General features: G+C 49.2%; 1 protein-coding gene across 10 annotated transcripts in view; it reads left to right on the forward strand.

Moving 5' to 3' along the window:
- Positions 1 to 13,429: 13,429 nt before the first annotated feature.
- Positions 13,430 to 19,306, forward strand: part of TUB (TUB bipartite transcription factor) — a 172,512-nt gene continuing 166,635 nt past the window's right edge. For all 10 annotated transcript variants that reach the window (XM_041129078.1, XM_041129075.1, XM_041129079.1 and 7 more), the window contains exon 1: positions 13,430 to 13,630. In XM_041129078.1, coding sequence (XP_040985012.1) covers positions 13,575 to 13,630 — 56 coding nt within the window. In that variant the 5' untranslated portion in view covers positions 13,430 to 13,574. The remainder of the gene's footprint in view (positions 13,631 to 19,306) is intronic.

The raw sequence follows: 19,306 nt of genomic DNA on the forward strand, positions 1-19,306 counted from the left end.
TGTTTTGAGCCCTATCTGGGACCATGTATCCAGTCCACCATGCAAACGTAACACAAGTTTGTCCTCACTGTATAAAGCTGTAATCTGCATAGGTAAGACAAGTACTCTTAAAGAAGAAGGATCTGCTAGGAGTAAATGGTGGATTATCTTTTGGTTGCCATTATTTATTTATAAAACTGGACTTGCGTAAGGAATGCACCTCTAAGCATGGGCTGAAAGGTGGGATAAAAACACGAGTGGCAAGAGCCGTGTGGAGTGCAGTGAAGGTGAAGGCGTAAGGAGGGGGAAATGCTAAAGACGACGGCTGGCTGCGGGCACGGCAAGTTCGAGCAAAGCTGGAGCAGCTCCTCTCCCACTGCGCTCTCCTGCGGCTGCTCCTAAGGGGTGCTGTGTCCGAAAGGGGGGTAGGGGGTGCTGCCACCGGGTCGCTCTGGCCCTGGAGTGGGTCTGCAATGAACTGCTGTAAATGTGAAATGCATGGGAAACTATTTTATTGACAACCACAAGATGTCACTATGGGTAGGCTTACATATGTATTTCAAGGGCTTTTAAGTGCTCCTTTTACCGAGACCCTTGTACAGAGTTAGGGTTCTTATTTTTCCAGGCAGGGTAGGAATGAACGACAAGAACCATAACAAAGCCGTTGATCTATAATTAAACGAGGCCATGTGTCAGTGCAAGTTCAGAGTATTTTGTTCTGTGTACTCTGTAAAATCCGGATGGTCAGTAGCTAGGGAAAAAACAGTGATTTATAAATAGTGGTTCTGAAGAAATTTGTGAAAAGCAGGAAGGATGCTTGCAATCTAAAACATTAAATGCACTTTTATTACAATATAGTACAAATACAGGAGAAGAAACAAGTAATCTTTGTACATCACTAGTAACATGTACAATTTGCAGTCAGAAAGCTATGTATAAACCCTTCATGTTCAGCTAAATAATACATCTAAATGAGGATGACTGTTGGCATGAGAAAAATGTAGTCCGTCTCGTCTAGGCACCCGTCCTGGCATTTCCCTGAGGAGCAGGGAAATTTCTTGAATGCGGTGCTGACCTTTGAAAGTGAAACAAAGTACTAATGCGTTTCTCCTTCTTACTCTAACTTTCAGGCAACACTTGCTGTGCCTTTTAAGCGGTAAAAGTTCACATGTCCTCTAATATTTCTTCTGCAACCTGTAAAATACTCTTGTCCTTCACTGCCTCTCAGAAGAATGTCATGTTCCTGAAGTGCTGGCTTGTTGTCTCACCATAAAAGCCATTCCGTCCTATTTCTTTCCTTGTGAGACTAAGCCATTCTATGTCTTGAGCTGATTTTTATTATTTACAAAATAATTAAGTGCCTCAATGCAAGTATAAAGTACCACACTGGCAATATGGCCTGGTACCTCTTCTACTTATGCAGTCATCCCTCACATTCAAAAGGCTGACTTTTGGTCATTCTGAGGGCTACCTTTTCAAGGTTTTGCAAAGTGTTACATGCTTGCTGTAACTTTTTGTTCCTCTCCAATCTCACTTTAAAAATCTCCATTTATCCAGTTGTATTTCTGGGAAACGGGAGGGCGAATACCTTGTGAATTCTGAATGTTTTGGTACTTTTCTGTCTTGTGGATTCCTAATGTGCAAGTTGCAGACTGATGTTGCTCACCTCTCTCCTCCAGTTGCCTTTATGAACTATGCCTTTAATAGTCGTCTTAACTTCTTGATCTTTTTTGTAATTAAAAGGAAGTGAGACCTCTCCTGTTTATCTTTCTCTTGAACAACCAACTTGAGATCATTCAAATCCTCATTACAATAACCAGCTGAATGATACTATCAACATCTGCCAGGGTCTCATACCACGTTTTGTTGGTTTTGTAAGGTGCCTGGGAAGGCATCGGTCACTGCCAAGTCCTAAGGTCTGGGACCGACTTTCACGGGGATCAGGGGAATTCCTGGTGACCGGAGGAAAGCAAGTGTTGTTGCACCCATCTCCAGGCAAGGCCTGGAGAGCAACGTAGGGAACTGCAAGGAGTCAGCCTCCCTCCTGTCCTGGGGAAGTCGCACAGCGAGTCCTCCAGGAACACATTTCTGGGCACAAAAAAGAAGTGGTTGGAAACATTCTGCACGAATGTGCCAGTTTACCAGGGTCAGTCACGCCTGACCAGCATGATTGCCTTCTGTGATAAAATGGCTGGACGTGTGGTTGAGGAGAGAGAAACTCAGCAAGGCTTTCGCTGCTTTCTCCCACGGTATTTTTGTATCAAAGTTAGGACGTTATGGTCTGGGTAGATGGACAACCAGATGGGTAAAAAACTGACTGGTGGGTTGGCTTTGGAGGGTAATGGGCTGGCCTCCAGGTACAGTACAGTGACAAGAAGGTGCCACAGGGTTTAGCGTGGCTCCTGTCACGTTAAACATTTTGCCAGTAACCTGGAGGAGACAGCTGAGTGCACCCTTATGCCATTGGCAGAGGTGACACCAAGTCGGAGGGACCGGTCAGTCTACTTCGGGGTGGAGCTGCCATCCAGAGGGACCCTGGCAGGCCGGAGGAACGGGTCAACGGGAGCCTTGTGGAATTTACCGAGGACAAATGCAAAGCCCTGCACCTAGCAAGGAAGCCTCCCCTGCGCCAATACAGGCTGGGGACCGTCTGGCCAAAGAGGACCTGGGTTCTTGGCGGGCAGCGAGCTGGACGCGAGCCAGCAGCGTGCCCTGGCAGCAACGGCAGCCGACAGCACCCTGGGCTGCACCGACAAGAGCGTGGCCGTTGGATCAAGGGAAGAGATGAACACCCTTCCTTTCCTCTGCACCTGTGAGACCCCACACAGAAAACCGCATCCAGTTTTGAGTCCCCTGGTACAAGAAAGGTGTTGATCAACTGGAGCGAGCCCCAAGGAGGGTAACCAAGGAGATCTGGGAGCTGGGCTGGAGCACTTGTCCTGGGAGGACAGGTTGAGGGAGCTGCGTTTGTTCAGCCTGGAAAAGGGAAAGCTTGCAGCGGGGGAGAGGGAAGCGGCAGCCTTCCTGTACCTGCAAGGAAGTCGGTGAGCGGGCAGAGCCAGGACCTTCGGTGGTGCGTGGTGAGAGACAAAGGACAAAAGTTGAAATGAGAGGTTCAGACTGAATATAAAGACCAACTTTCTCACTATGAAGACAGGCTGCCCAGAGAGGCCGAGCAGTCTCCGTCTTGGGAGGTTTTCAACACCTTACTGGATAAAGCTCTGAGCAACCTCAACTGACCTCATAGCTGACCCCAGTTTGAGCAGAAGGTTGAGTAACAGACCTCCAGACATACCTTTCAACTTTAATTGTCCTATGATTTTTACAGAAGACCAGCATTTGAAAAAGGTAGGTACTATGGAGCAAGAGCTCGGTTTGAAAGGGAAAAAAGTTCTCCCACCTAATCTGATGATAGTAAGAGTGGTGATGTCTAATATGCGTTCAGATCTGTTACAGCTGTGAGGGAAATTGCTGGTGGTTCTCATTTTGATGCTTCTGGGAAAATAAGTAAGAATATCATTATAATTGATGTCCTGGAGAGGTTTCTTCGGGATGAAGGATGCTGGCTGTAGTGAGTAACGCAGCTGCCCTGAGCCCAAACCGGACTAACCCGAGATAGGTTAGACTCTGATACGCATCAAACCCTTTCCACCTGGACTGTGACAAGCACCCACCAGACGTTACCTTTGGTTCTGGACGTGCGATTGCGCACCCAAGCCATTGAACGGTAACGGAACCGGACCCGCAGCCTGAGCCGCGAAGCGCACGCTTCCCTCGACGGACTGCAGGCGTCGGCTGGATGTACTGCAGTGCGCTCTGGACCTCGATGGGACGGCCGGGGGCTCTCTAAAAAACGTTCCCGAGAGAACTTTAAAAACCAGAGTTTTCAGTTAAAGCAGCTTACGGCTTGAGCTGAGCAGAGCACCTGTGCGAGGCCCCGGTGCCGGGTTTGCGCTCCTGCACGCCAGGAAAGGCGTAGTTGCCCCAGACTGGCGGCTGCCCAGGGCACGCCGGGCGAGCGGCGCGGGCGCACGTTCCTCAGAGCCAGAGAGGGGAAGGTAGTAACGAGGAGCAGCGGCTTGTGCGACCAGGGTGTTTTAGGGGGATAATCGGATACCTTCGTCGTATTTTTGAGTTTGTTAAATGCTGCTTCCTTCTACAGAGAAGTCGATTGCTTATTGGCAAGAAGCAGCTTGTCGAGCGGGATGACGAGGAGACGAACGGTGGTGGTTTGTAGCTCAGGTTCCGATTTTTCAGGTGAACGATGAAATAGTTACTGTACCTTGCATCTGGAAGGACAAGATGCTTTGGTCTTTAATGAATGGGAAATCAGTAAGTTATTAGGCTTTCAGTTTAGTTTCCAACTGATTACCTGCAAAAAGGTTCTGCTACTTAATACTCAGATATGGGTCCTCTGAAATCAACGCCCTGTGCAAGAGCCAACCTCTGCTATGGTTTTATGGTCTAGTGACGGATTTTGCAATTCAAAGCTCTTCTCAGCCAGAGCAGGATCAAGTGACTTATTTCCATAACTGGGAATTACATTATACATGTTAGAATGACATTAAAAAGCTGGAAAGTGTAACTGGGGTGTTTTCCAACATGAAATCTGTCATTGTTTTGTATAAAACCCCTGAGATGTGGTAGAGCTGACAGTTGTGTGGGGCTTTTTTGGTGCTTTTTTTTTTTAGCTCTCCCAAAGATGGCATTCGTTTGAGGTGTAGTGGCCACCTCGTTTTTGGCTTGTGTCACTGCACTGAGGTGGCAAAGCTCCCACTGCCCCAGCAGAGGGAACAGCCTGAAGTAAGTGGGTACGTGGGCATGTGTCTGTCTTGGATTTCATTGTAAAATCTCAAATTAACAGTGTGGTATTTTTATGTAGTTCAGGTTCTGTTGTTTGGTTACCTTCCTAAAGTAATCCCGGTTTCCCATGACGTTTAAACAACATCAACTCATTTTTTAAGGCTTAAAAATTAATTTTTAAAAGGGTAAGTTGGGTAACTTGCTATATTTTTTTTTTTCAGATTCAGATGTAAAAAAACTGAGGAGGAGCACTGCTTTAATGCTCCTGGTGCTGAGTTTCTTTTCTAGCAAGACCACTGTTGCTTAAAATTTCCCGTAGTAGAAGCCAGTCAGTGACAGTCCTCGTTACTGCACTGCTTTAAGGACAGGGCTGCCTGGCTATCTAATTTATCTGCTGTCTGTGGTAGTTACAGAAATCTGCAGGAGCATCAGTAGTCGCTTCACGGACGCAACCCAAGAGGCATTAACGGTTTGGTTCTGAATGCCGAAGCCGGCAGGAACCGTGGAGGAGCAGCAAGGGCAACGCCAGGTATAGTGCAGGGCGGGGATTTAAACGCCTTTTGGCTGCAAGCCTCGGTTCTGCACCGGGGCCGATGCCGTCACTCCTGCAGGACCCTGAGGTTTGAAGGGTGCTCCCAACTGTCGGCATCTCGCCGGGCGGAGGCGGGCAGCGCCGGGAGCCGGTATCCTCCCCATCCTTCGGTCTTAACCTCGCTATTGCTTGGGACATCCCAGATGCTCGTCGGCCTCCCCATCTGGAGCTCAGTCCCAGGAGCGAGGACGTCACCTGGCTTACTTATTGCGGGAGACGGTGCGGGGGGTGAGCGCTGGCTGGGAGCTCGCTGGGGAAGGGCTCAGCGCCCGCAGGAGCTCCGGGGCTTGGGGAACGGAGCAGGGGCCGGCACGGGCACCGCGTGTGGCAGGGGTCCGCCGAGAGCAGCACCGCTCTCTGCCCGCGCCACGTTACGAACACGTGCACGCAGCAGCTGAACGTAGCAGGGCTGTGCGCTTCGACCTCGCGGCGATGAAGTCGTTAGTCTTTTCTGATGCTGAGATTTTTACTTCCGTTCCTTGCAGATGATGTGGGTTGCTGTAGGCACAATCACTGTTTTATCCAGGCTTCTTAAAAATAGATACATTTTTAAAAGCCACCTTGTTTTTGTTGAACCTGAATTTCTGTCAGTAAAGCTAGGGACTTCTTTCACAGATACGAAGATGCTGGTCCAGAGAAATGGATGCAATATAAAAATCCTCCAGCAGATGGAGACTGGAATGGAACTAATTTTGTTTGTTTGTTTGTTTTTCTTTTTCTTTTTTTCTTTTTTTTTCAAATAAAGATCAAAGATAACTTTAATCCCCCTCTCAGTCCTCTAAACTCAGAGATGATTTCTTTACAGCCTATCTCTGGAGCTGAAGCATCTAATACGGCTGCTGGTCTTGAGCAGTGTTTTGGGGTCACGTATTACTCGCTCGGCTTCTTTCTGTGTAGCTGCCCGCTGCAGTTATGTGTTTTTCCATCTCTTATGCCACTTTTTGCTCTTTCCCCTCCGTTTTTTTTCTAGTTTTTATATCTCCGTTGTTAGCTGGTCCGTATGAACCAAGATCCACATTAGCAGAGCGCTGCCTTCTCACATCACGTGCCCAGGTACAGCCTAGCACTGTTAGGGCCTCTTAAGTAATAGAAACAAAACTTTTTGAAACGCAAAGCCTGTATACAGCAAACACCAGACTGGATTGATGCACTCTGTCAAATTCTCTGCACTTTTTCCCAAAGAGCAGAGCTGTGACCTGGCTCCTGGGGGCCTTTGGGACTGATGTGAGCTGCTGCAGCCTGAAGTAAACATTGGGGAGCCGCTAGCGTCCCAACGGAGGGGGATGCGGTTGAATGTAGCATCAGTATCCAGAGCAGCTTTGTACCTTCTTTAACCCAAGGGAAATTCTGAATGGTCAAAACAATTTTCATATTTCATTTTTTACTCCTATTAATGGAGTAATGCTTTGCTGAAGGCCACTATAACCATCCATCAGCACAGTCTTGAGTTTGAAGTACAAGAATTTCTGTACATGTGGGAAATTAACAAATATTACAGAGATGAGTAGAGGATGAAAAGAGCTACTAAGAGATTGCCTTAGCAATTAGGACTGTACAAATGGCTGAAACCAGCATGAGGTCCTTTCAGTAATATGCTCCAGGAGGAAGGCAGAGTCTGCTAAAAAATACAGATCAGCACCCATGCTACTATGGACTTTCTCTGGTTTAGTAATTATAGTATTTTCTATAGCGTAAATATAGCATACATGTAGCATATATAGTAAATACAGTATTTCCTAATTCCTCAAAGGAAGAACAAAGTCAAGCTCTTGTGAGCGCAGCACCAGTTCCTTGTGTTTGTAAAGAGAGGAACTTTGAAACAGGCACAGATTGCGCGGCAGCTGGGAAGGACAACAGGTTTCTAAATGCTTTCAGGCGAGAGATTGTCAGAGGGTCGGTGCTGTCCTGTGCACGTGTAGGACTTGCGGGAGTAGCAATGTGTGGGGTGCTGGAGCAGGACGTGGGAGACTACGGGCAGTAGTTTCTTGGTTGCTGTTGGGAAAGCTGTGCTGCTTCAGTTTCCTCTCTGTAAGATGTAAATAGTGATGCTGGCTTCTTTGCGAAGTGCTTGGAGACTGACAGATGAAGTTGTTTATCATATCGGGAGCAGAGTAAAATTATAATGAGTCTTGGAGGGAATTTTTAGAAGCTGCATTATCCTTTGAAAAGAAGATGAAATACAGAAATATGGCAGATGCTCTTAAGGATGTAAATACCCTCTTTTCAGAGAAAATTGTTAAGCCCAACTTTCATGAGCTTAATTTTGGCAGGGTAATATGAGGACATGTGGAAAAACAAACAGCAGCATTCCTACTTCCCTTGTTCCCTGGTATAAAACATTATTTTATTCAAGGCACTGGCTTATTAGTCCCCAGCATAGATGTTAGGTGGCCTGGAGTCTCCACTGCTCTTCCCATTGCTGTGGATTTCTCCTCGTTATGGCTAGCTGTTCTCTGGCAGCACAGATGCTTTTAAGCTGTTTTCTTCAGCTGTGGTAGGACATAATGTACCTTGCAGCCTGTCTTTGCCTTTTTTTTTTTTTTTTTTTTTAATTATGTAGTGTTTTTTCAGAGGCATCTCGTGCTTCTTTTAAGGTGGCAAAGCCCTGCGTGAGGACAGGCTCTGCAGTGCCGTTCCCGTGAACACCTATAGCATCTCGCATTGCTGCTGGCCAAGTACCTTTAGCTGCAGGAACAGCAAGTGGTGCTAACAAATGACTGAGGCTTTTAATTCCCAAATCTGCCTGGATAGGGTGTGACCAGCTGTGAGGCTCTGCTCATTTGTTTTATGCACCTCACTGAGGGGCGTGCTTAAACCCCAGGGGGTCATCGTGTAGGGGCTTAGGTATAAACCCAAGTCTCTAAGCAAGGCCCAGGTATTTATTCTGCAGGGGGATGCAGGGATGTTTGCCCAGGTGTCAAAGGGTTTATAATTTGTTTTTCTTGAGGTTTTCCTGTTGCTTTCCTAAAATACGTCTGATTATTGAAGGAGAATATGCATGTTTTGTTCAAGTCAGCCTGAGTCCCTCTGGAGCTGACACAGATACTGGGTTGCAATAGTCTCCTGCTGATATCTCATAAACGTCACCCTGGCACTCTCCCCCCCCCGGCAGCGTGCCGGAGGCAGCGGGTGTCTCAAAGCACGCTATGGTGATCTCCTGAAAAAGCCCCTGCTTACAGCGGTGCTTAGGAGGCTGGAGTCCTCTGTCCTCACTCGCTCCTCTCATCTCCTCGTCACCTGGAGATCATCTGGCCACGGCCCGAACACGGGCAGCCCCTCTGGAGGAGGAGGGGAGGAATCCTTTTGTGGAAACCACGGAGAAGGGGGCAGTTAGTGCCCTTCTGCCCCCGGCGCGGGTCCCTGTGTCACAGCGCGCTGCCTGCAGACCAAGGAGCATCGTCCCCTCCGGGCAGCAGCCCGAGGGCTTGGAGAAATCCTCGCTTGCGTAAGTACTAATCAGCACTGCTGAAGGACTCGTAATCTCATTGAGGAACTTTTTGTGGCTGTGGCTAGAAAATGACCTGAGCAGTGCTGGCAGGTGCAGCTTCGAGCCCCATCTGATACGAAGGGAGATCCTGGCAGTTCATTGACAGAGCGCACCCACGCTGGTGGTGGGTTTCTGGAGCAGGAAAGCAAATGCCACAGTCGGCTGTGGCCAGCGCCTTTCTGGCTGGACAGATGCAGAGACCTGTCTGTCTGTCCTTCTTTAGAGCTCACCTCCTGACTCGGGCTGGGCTGTAACGAAGGGGCAGATTCTGCAGCCACAGACACCTGATGATGGGACAGGTGGTTTGTTGTGAACACGATGTTTTGCTGGAAAAACTACTGTCTGGGGATGTCCAAAATGTATGCTTAAACCTTATAGAATTTCCAGAATACCTAATCTGGAGTTGTTCCATGTTGGTTTTTTGACTTTCCACTGTTAAACCTGTTAGACACCATCCAGTGACTCAGCGGGTACTTTGTCACTTGTTTGCAGCATGGTATGTGCCAGCATAAAAATGCAGGAACAGCCTGTTTGCTTCAGTGCTCCTGCCAGTTTCATTTCTGTGGTATTTCAACAGCTCAAGCCAGTATTGCAGATCACGTTTATTTGGGTGGTAAGGTCATTTGCCATATACTAAACACCTCAAAAAACAGAAGGTTTTGAGCTTTCTTGGTGCTCGGTTCCAGCCTTTCCCCCAGCTGGCACTGGGACGGTTGCTCTGTGGTGTGGCTCTCCAACGCTTGTAACGAAGAACTGAAATTTTATTATTGCTCCAGCATTAACATATTGTAATCCAGAAGCCTAGCCCCCTTGCTCCCCCCGGATTAAACATATGTGCTTTGAGATGCCCCCGTATGTGCAGTGGTCAGAGGGAATCTCTTGAAGCAGGGAGCAGATGTGACTCATTTTGGATGTGTGTAGATGTGCCCGTCCACAAACACATGACGACACCTGCCTTGTGGCACTGCTAACGGAGCAGAGCAAATGGCAAGACAAACATTTCCGTGGCTGAGTGAACTCCAGCGGGGATCTGATTTGTGTCTCTTCACCTTGTACAAGCTTGCGAGTGCCCTGTCTTCCCCATCAAAGCTGTTTTGAAAATTTCAGGTTTACAGTAACATTGTCAGCAATGCAAGCTGTGGGGTCAGATGGCAAAAGTGGCACTGGGAGACTTGCGTAAGAAAGCCACAGCCCAGCAGGAGCTGTAGATACAATTAATCATAGCTGTCAGTGTTTGTTTTGAACTAGTGACACAGGAGTTGAGAAATGCCTTGGAGGAAGGGTTGGGAGGTTTTTGCATACCTGCATTCAGGGAGTTTGCCATCCACGCGCGGGAAGCAGGGAGACGCTTGGGTCCTAGGAGGCTAAATTGCCACCCAGACTATTTTTCTGAGGAGTCTCAAACTGTCATTCACCTGCAGCACAGCAACGGAGAAGTTGCACTTGTTTTTATTCTGGAGAGTCTCTCGTCCAAGGATGTTTGTGGAGGGGTCTCCTGAAGCAGGCACGCGGAATTTCTCAAAGCACAGATTTGGCAAAGCAATACCCTGTTGTATTTGGAGCTTGGATGTGGGTTTTGGTTTTTGGTGTGTTACTCGCGTAGAGAGGCTATACTTGCCATGAAGTTCAGCAGGGTCAACCCAAAGTCTTCACAACCCACCTGCCGCAGCGTGCCAGGACAGTTTTAATTTCTGATGACAGTATAAGGAAACAAGGCTCCTGGGACAAGACTACTCTAGGTGTACAGCTGCGTTTCCCCCTGCCGCAGCATGAGCCGCCATGGTTGGTGTGTTCCTGCTCAACGCCCTGGTCCAGGATGAGTGAGAAGGAGCCTGAAGTGCCAGCGAGACGCTTCGGGTGAGGCACATGCAGAGGAGAGCCCGTGCTCCGGCAGCCAGCCTGTGCTCTTTGCTTTTATTGATTCGCCTTGAAGTATTTGCTTACAAAGGACTCTTCCCTGGGATGCAGGGACTCGTATGGGTGATTTTCAGCTTGTCTGTTGTGGAAAATGTTGGCCTGAGTAATCCAACAGCCAAGTAAATGGTCAGGTTTCGGTTTGCCCGTTTACAACTTAGTGTGAGCACAGCAGTGAGCGGATGCGGGTAGGTGGAGGAGTTGGGCTGTGACTAACTCTCTGCTTTCCAGATGGTTCATTTCGTCTAGGTCACTCCGTGCAGGTTATACACGAGATAAATGGGAACACACTGTCTATACATAACATTGACAACAGCATCTGTAACAGGAGTCAGGAAGATACACTCACAGGGTAGACACAGTTACAAGGAATTAGGCTTGGGCCTGGGCATCTTCATTGCCATTTTGAGGAAACCTGGGTGATGTTTTCCCTGTGTGAAAGGATTAAGGGCTTGGCCCATTCACCCTCCCAAAATAAAGACTGGAAATGAACAGATTGATTGCAGGTATTCAAGAGAAAGAGGATTTAACTTGAACTAAAGGAACCAAACGGTGAAAGACCAAGTGGATCTCAGATGTCCATGAATACTTTTGAGCTAGAAACAGGAAGGTCTCTGGTTGTCTGCAGGGTGAAACTCTAGGAGCTTCATCTACCTTCTGGAGCAATAGGAGCTTCTAGAAGCTCTTCACTACCAGCCTATGGAGCTTCAGCTTGAGACCTCTCATCAGATATGGTTGGTTGTGAGATGAAGGACTGGGCCTGATTAACCCAAGTCCCTTCCAGTCCTTATTTATGTATGTTTGGGATTTTTAGTCATTTCTGCTGGGAGATCTTACCCTTAGGATCTGGGAGTGCATCCTACAGCTTAAGAGCAGGGCTGAGCACCTGGCTGGCCTTGCAGCGAGGGAAAGGGCTGGGAGATGCTAATGTGGGCCAAGGAGCTGAAGCTGTCTGGGAATGGTTTGAAAGCAGTCCCCCCATCCCCTACGTGTGTGCGTAGACATCTCGGGTCATGCCGGGGGCTGACCGTGCTGACCTGGCACCGCTTCAGGTAGCAGCTCACTTGGCCAAGGTATGGTCAGGTCTTCTCAGTAGCCCCCTGTGCCCGTGGCATTCTGGGCTATTGGGAAGCCGTAACTCCTTAAATCAGGAATGAAGCGTAGGACAGAGCACAGTGCCTTGGGGCTGTGAGTGGGACATGATGCCCTGAGCACAGCTGTGCAGGGCAAGGTCTGAGCTGCTCTGAACTGGCTTCTGGAGAGACAACCCTCTGCCTGCCTACACCTGACCCTGCAGATGTCCTCCTCGTCCCAGGAGCATCCACCAAGTGTCATCAGTAAGGCTTGCTTTTGAGATCTGCTGCCCAAATCAAACTCTGGTAGGAGCTATGATGGGTGCCCTATCCAGAGGGTCATGATTCAGCTGTCTCTGTGTGCCTGTCATTGCACAGCTGTGCATCTTGGCAACCAAACTTCATAAATGTGTGGCACTGGAAAACTGATGGCAAGCAAATATTTTATGAGATGCAAGAAACCACTGCGCAGTTTGAAGGCAGAGCTGTTCAATGAAGTGGCTTGAAAATGCAGAGATGCTGTGCAAGTTCTGCTGAACTTTTTGTTTTTCTGAAAAGAAAACCACAAGTGGATTTGAAGGAAGTTTTTTGGTTTGTTGGTTTGTTTGGTTTTTTGGGTTTTTTTTTGGTAAAGTGGTTCGGTTTGAACTACTGTCTCACACTCCCCTCCTATTGAGATTATTGGAACTGATCAGAAAACGGTGAGCAAGCAAGGTCTGATTCCCACCGGCACACAGGGGTGGATGGGGCACCTGGGAGCAGAGCAGACCCGGTGCTACCTGCTGCTGGCGGAGGTGAGAAACCCCTCCGCGAGAGACCCGCAGCTCCGCGGCACGGGCCCCAACACCGAGCATCGCTGGTGCCCACCGGGGAAGCGCGGCAGGAGCTTGGCTCTCGGTCCCGTGCCCAGGGCCTGCGCTCGGAAAGAGTCACGCCGAGGCTGGACGGATGCCACGCTGACGCCCTGGCTCTGGGGCGAACCGGGGCCGTGCGCCGCGCAAAACCGGTGACTGAAACGGGGTGCGCAAAGCATTTTTGCCGTACTCCGAGTGACCCCTGGAGAAATCTGTAGGCTGACCTGTGGGGCGCAGGGGCCGGGGCGGGATGAGCGGCGGGGCCGTGTCCCCGGCGGGGAGGCCATCCTGCGGAGCTGCCTGACCGCCGCCAGCTGCCAGCGCTGCACCCAGGGCACGCGATCGCCGTCTGCCTGGAAGATCGCGATGGCGAGACCCCGGGACCCGCGGCGGGGTGGGAGGCGGCTGATGTCAGAGCGATGGACCCGTATCTGTGGCAACCAGAAGAAATAAATAAATAAATGAAGCGCGTGTGCCGGAGCAGGAGGCGTACGAGCCGCTGCTCCCGAGCACGGCTTCGCCGAATATCTCTTAAGCAGCTTAGCACCCTCGCTCCAGTTTATTACCTGAGCGCCTTTGTGTCTGCCGGGCAGCCGAGAGCATCTCGGCGGGGGCCCTGGGAGCCCTCCCCTCCCTCCATCCCTCCCTCCCTCCCGCCCTCCCTGGCGCGGGCAGCGGTTCGCTCCGCGCATCCGGAGCTCACCGCGAAGCCGTCTCTCGGCGGCGAATTTTGGCCCCGCTGTGCGAGGCCGGAGGCGTCTGCCCGCATCCCCGCGGTGGGCCCGTCTTGGGGCAGGTGTTCGATTTCCAAGCCTGGCAGCCGGCGCCTGCGGGAGGCGAGCGATGCTGGAAGTGCCGTAGCCGAGCCGGAGATGGATGGTGTCGGCAGCAACAGGACCATGTCTTACAGTAGATGGAGTTACAACAGGTATCGTCTATCTTGTTTTGGTTTGTTTTTTTTTTTTTCTTTTTTCCTTCCTGATATTGTAAAACCGGCGAGCTGTTTATATAAGCTGAGACGGAGAGCCCTCTTCAGGAAAGCATAAACCTTTACTGACGCTGCTTTTACGGTCTGAAAGACACTTGAGGCACCCGGTTTCTCAGCGGCTCGAGCAGCGGCGTTTGCTGTCGGGTGGCAGGCGTGTGTCTGGGAAGCAGGGTGCTGGTTTCGCCCTGCTGGGGCAGGACCGGGGGTTCCCGCGGCCCCCAGCAGCGCAACGCGACGGTTCCCGCGGCTCTCGCCTCTGGACAGGGCGACGGAGGCGCAGCCGTCGCCTCAGCAGTCGCCTAGGCTTCTGAAAGGTGATCTCTAGGAACCGCTGTTCAAAGCCGGCACCTAGACGTTTTTTACAATTATAACCTAAGGCTTGGGAAAGGAAGGGGCCAGGGAGCCAGGGTGTGCCTAACGAGTGATATTTTCAAGCAAAAGCTGTGAGGAATGCTACGTACAGCCCAGGTACCACAGAGCTGAGGGGGCTGAATTAGGTGTCTCGCTGAGACTGCCGAAACACTCGCACCGTGTTTCACATCAAGATGCAACCATGCATGCGTATTTTTCCTCTTCCGGGGAATGGAAAATTATTGTAGCATTAGTTTTGCTTTTATGTGATTCATGGTTGTGATTGACAGGTTCTTCAAGCCTGGATAGAAAAAAAAGGTACAAACTTCATACTCTTTTTTTTTTTTTTTTTTTTTACTTTTTGTCTGTGTAAATATTACGCCTGAAATGAAGCCAGATGCTAAGCAGTATTAGCATCTCACTGAATCACTACCACAAGCCACCACAATATTCTGAAGAAATAACCTTTGGAAGTGGTTTTCAGTGCTTGAACGTGTATTCAGTGTCGCCCACGCTCGCCAGGTGTGTGGGTTTATATGGTTTATACATGCATCTAGAGAGTTTCACTCATTTTCAGCACGTTCATACTGCCTCAGCAGGAAATATATACAGATGCATACAGTGGTGGCAATAGGAACGGTGTCTTCTTTAAAAAAACCATGTGTATATGTTTTTGTATATGCGAAGCCGAGTTATACAACAAGCCATGATTTTATGCGTATATTCTCCCACGCAGAGGATGCTTTCCATCTGATGCCATGTCCTCAGAAACAGCAGCACTGAGACCCCGTAGTGCTCAGGTCTGTCCCATGCAGTCCAAGTTTGCAGCAGCTTTGACATCCTAACCCTACAGTAAACAATCCAGAAATTTCACAAAACCTCCTCTTGGATGCTTTCTCCCAGTGCTATCACCTTTTGATTTAACTTTATGTATTGCTTGCAATCTCTTTCTACAGCTTTCAGTCTTCCTTACGCTGACACACAAGTTGCTGATTACTGTTTATTAGCCTTGCAACCGGGAGGTGTGCTGCACTTGTGTGTCTACCCTGCTTGGCTGTTGTAGTGCACCTGGGGGGGGAGATGCAGTATTTCAGTGCCCGGGCTGGTTTTTTGGTGGCCGGTTTCCAGGTTTTGAGATTTTTCCTGATAAATCTAAGCTCCATGAGCCGATGCCCGCATACACTATATATTTTTCAGTGCCAGGAGGCCGAGTGAGTCGCTGCTTTTACTCGCAGTCTTCCCTTTCTGAAAAATGGTGCAGCGTTGTTTTCGCACACCGAGCCTGTCCTCCCACTCCCCTCTTGTGCCCAGGCCCACGACAGGAGAAGGAGCTAACTCTTTTGTACCCAAACCCCCGTGGCTGCCATTGCATTTGGAGCACGTTCGCTGCCCCATCTTCGGTCTCGCTGAGCAACGACAGAAAAAAGCTCTGGGGGAACTTCCTTCCAGGGAGGGAAGGAAACGCGAGGCGCTCGTTTTGAGCGTCTTTGAGCATCCGCGGTGCGCACCGAAGCCTGGGTACGTACATGGGCTCTCCCCCCCGGCTCTGCTCCGGCGGGGCGCAGGACGCCTTTCTGACCCGCAGGCTGAGACCCTCCCGTGACTGCTTATGCGACCGTCAGGGCTTGGGGGGAACACGAAGTTATTGCAAGATTTCGTGAAAGTTGCGCTCCGGTGTAGAGGGTTGTAGGAGATTTGCTAGTGAGGTTAAATAATGTAATTTGCTCCTTCCTCAAGGGGCGCTTGTAACCTTGGGCAAGAAACGCTGCTGCTTGTAAAGCAGGGTTAATGACGTTTACTTCATTTACAAGAGTCCTGCGAAACCAAGTGATAATGCTGGGGTTGTTCCTCCTCACCAGTGGCCACAAAACGTCACAGCTGCTCTTGGGGTAGCTGCTCTGTGGCAGCGCGTTTCGGGCCAGGGTTCCTCCAACATCAGCTAGCGGCAAAGAGAGCATAACTGACATATTTTTGCTGACTAAAACCATAATGTTTACAATTCCTGGGTTACTCATTACAGCGTGACCTGCAGAAGTCACTGTGCTTTTTTGCTTGTCCCCAGCCTCTATTTCCCTGGAGGCAGGAGGGGTTTGGGCACATACCTGTCCGCACGGGTGCACGGGGCAGCACCGTGAACAGCCAAGTGCTGTGTAAAAGCCGACGACTGCTCCTCCAGATGCGCGCCCAGGTTTCTCCTCTTGGTGACGGCCTCCATGAATCAGCACTGCAGTTACAGAGGGACAGGGCCGATGGAGCAGGTGCTGCCTCCCATAAACACAATTGCATCTCTCATTTTAAAAAATGCTTATTGTCAATTAAATCAGTGAAGGGAATTAAACAGAGGTTTTGGTCTCTGCATTCCCTAAGATGCATGATGGTAGAAGCCCATGGAAAAGAGGGGAATTGCTATGTCCCTTCTAAATGGCCAAGCATGTGCCTTGCAGATGAAAGCACTTGTGTGTAGCATGCGGAGGTTTTTCTAGTGGGGTTTATCCAGCACTTGTTGGGTATCATCTCAGCATTTGGCCCTGTGATTGTGGGCTTTCCTTAGACTTGCTGCCCAGGATTTCTCTACGGGAAAACCACTGCTCATTCCTGCATGTAGTTTGTGCAATGAAGAGCAGCAAGTCCAAACACTGACTGTGAAACTCGAGGTGAGGGAGCCCCATGCAATGAGAAGAGACTGTTCAACAAAGTTCACCTCAGCTGCTCTCCTAACCAAAGGAAAGCTTTTATTTTTTTTTTCACCCAAACTAGAACAGTATGTGTGTGAAAAAGAAACCAGTACAGTGTGAAGAGGCTCTTCATGATCACGTGTGGCATTTCCACATCTGACTTGTTGGCCTTCCTAAAAGGCTAGCCTTGTGTCGGGCACGTCTTTGCCTTCCTCCCTTTTCGGTGCTGTGATAATTCTGTCACTCTGAATGTTGCTGGCTGAAAGCAGAGGATAGGCAGCAATTTAACAAAAACTGGGGATGTTTTGAAGGTCCTAGAAATACTCGGGACTTCTGGAGTCAGCCAGCTAATTCCTAGAGTAAGATAATGCCACTCTTTCACCCTTTGCCCTTGGTGATATGCTCTTTTCTGGACAGTTACTACTCATTTTCATTCGGTTTCTTTTCCCCTTGAGCAGTGCGCTACTTGCTCACCATGCCTATAGCCCCGAGGTGTGCAGAAATGCTTGTCTTCCAGAGCAGAGCCAAACCTGCCCTTCTTCATGTGCTTGGTTGACGTGCGGAAACGGACTCCACAGTCAGTGAGATTGTAAAGTAGGTATGTTTATTCAGCGCTGGGCAGCACGGGGGGTAGTCCCACCAAAGTCGTGCGCGCCTGACTCGGCAGTTCGCTTCAAATTTATACGGTCAAGTGTTACATATACATGGCGTTTCGCAATACGCCTATACATAGGCATGATCTATCCCCGCTTCATATTAAAATTAGTTCCAAAAGTCACAAGGCCGGTCTTGGCTGGTTTTTGGGGTTGACTGCTGCTTCTTATCAGGGACTATCTCCTGCCCCAGCCAGCCTCAACAATGCAAACATTAAGCATCACTTCTCATCCCCTTGGGCCAACAATGCAAACGTTAAGCACTACTTCTCATCCTCTTGGGCCATGTCTACCTCTATTGAAATTTCTTTAACTTCATTATAAGCTAGATAATTATTAAACAGTTCTTATCTACATCCATATATCTACTATATCTGCTAAGGTTCCTTTGGCTCCCCGTTTCATGGTTTTCAGTGCTGGCGCAGGTTTTGGCAGCTGGGCTGTTGCCCATCAGCACTCTCGCTGCCTCCCCCCGGCTTTGTCCAGGGGCCACGTGGTGCCTCCCTCTTGGGGGTGCCATGTGGGGACTAGCGGAGCGTTTCCCCATCAAGCTCTTCAGGAAGAATTCACCCATCCCGGTTCACTGATTTAAAATGTCATCCACGTGGGTGTAAGAGCCACCATGTAGTACTCTCTTTGGGTTTGATGCACTCCGTAGGAGTTCATGGTCTGTATGCAGGGAATTGTACTTTTCAGGGGCTCTGCTCTGTGCCGTGGCGGTTGCTGGTAGTACCCAGCACTGATCAGGTGGGACTTGAACACTGTGTGAAGTTGACTTCCTCTAGGCAACTTGCAGCCAAGCAGTTACTGAAAACATCCAGGCTCAGGAGTGAAATGAGCAGCGGAAGATGGGCTATTCAGAAGCCTCCTCGTGTTGGCGCTCTCTGGGAATGGAGACGGCAAGTGGAGGTTTTACATAGCGCTTCCCATCATACCCTGGTGGAAATGGAAGCTCAGACAGAGGAGTCGTTAATATGGTAGGAAGGTGAAAACTGAGAATAGGTTTTTGGCTGGTATAAGACTGAGGAGCCATTCTCGTGAGCTGGGCCACTCTAGTTCTTCCTAGCACTTCCAGCAGCTGGAGACCGGATGGACAGAAAATTAACTCTCAACAACGCCACCCAAATTTGACCACTGAAGTTCAAAATGGTGCTCATGAAGGCTTGAGGGAGCTCTGATACCATGGACGTAATTGAATCCAAGCTCTGGGAAGGCACAGTGTAGGAAAGTGTGCAGAATTCAATCAGCCCATGGACATAGGAGACCGGTTTGAAATCAAATATAGAGGCAAATACTGCAGACTGGGAATCTGCAGTACCCATTTGGAAAAACTGTGCAAGCAGCGGTGCACTGCATGATTTTGCAAGGGTTTTCAGGTGTCAGTAGATTATGCATAGCTTTTATGAGGAGGGTCACAACTGAATGGCTAGTCCAGAAAGATTTTCTGCAGGAGCAGTAGAAAGTTTTGCAGCGGAAGGAATGGGTAACCTGCAGATTATACCTACGCATGAACAAAGATATTAGTGGTGTTTTTAAAAAACAACAACAACCAAACAACAAACCACACAACAAAATGCCACCTAGGGAGGCAGTAAAAGCTGCAGGTGCTTCCCTCTTTCCTCACATTTCTTCCTGAGACTAGCACATTCTCAGTTTTTCTCCCCTATCCTCTTTGCTTCATTTCTATACTTCTATTTTTTTCCTGGAGGGCTTTAGTGCAGTCGTATCAGGTTCACAAATTACCATATTGTGATTAATGTAGGTTTTATCTGCTAGCATTTGGAAGTATATTTTGGGGAACTGACTCCCAGGATGTTTCAACTGTTGGAGACAACTGAAAACTTTTTTATTGATCTGTATCTTTGGTCTATTCTGGATATCAGCATTGTTCATGGCTTCCTATTGAAGCTGCTATTTCTGTTTTGCCTTTTTTATGC

The sequence above is a fragment of the Aquila chrysaetos genome, chromosome 16, assembly GCF_900496995.4.
Source record: "Aquila chrysaetos chrysaetos chromosome 16, bAquChr1.4, whole genome shotgun sequence".
Classification (NCBI taxonomy): Eukaryota; Metazoa; Chordata; class Aves; order Accipitriformes; family Accipitridae; genus Aquila; species Aquila chrysaetos.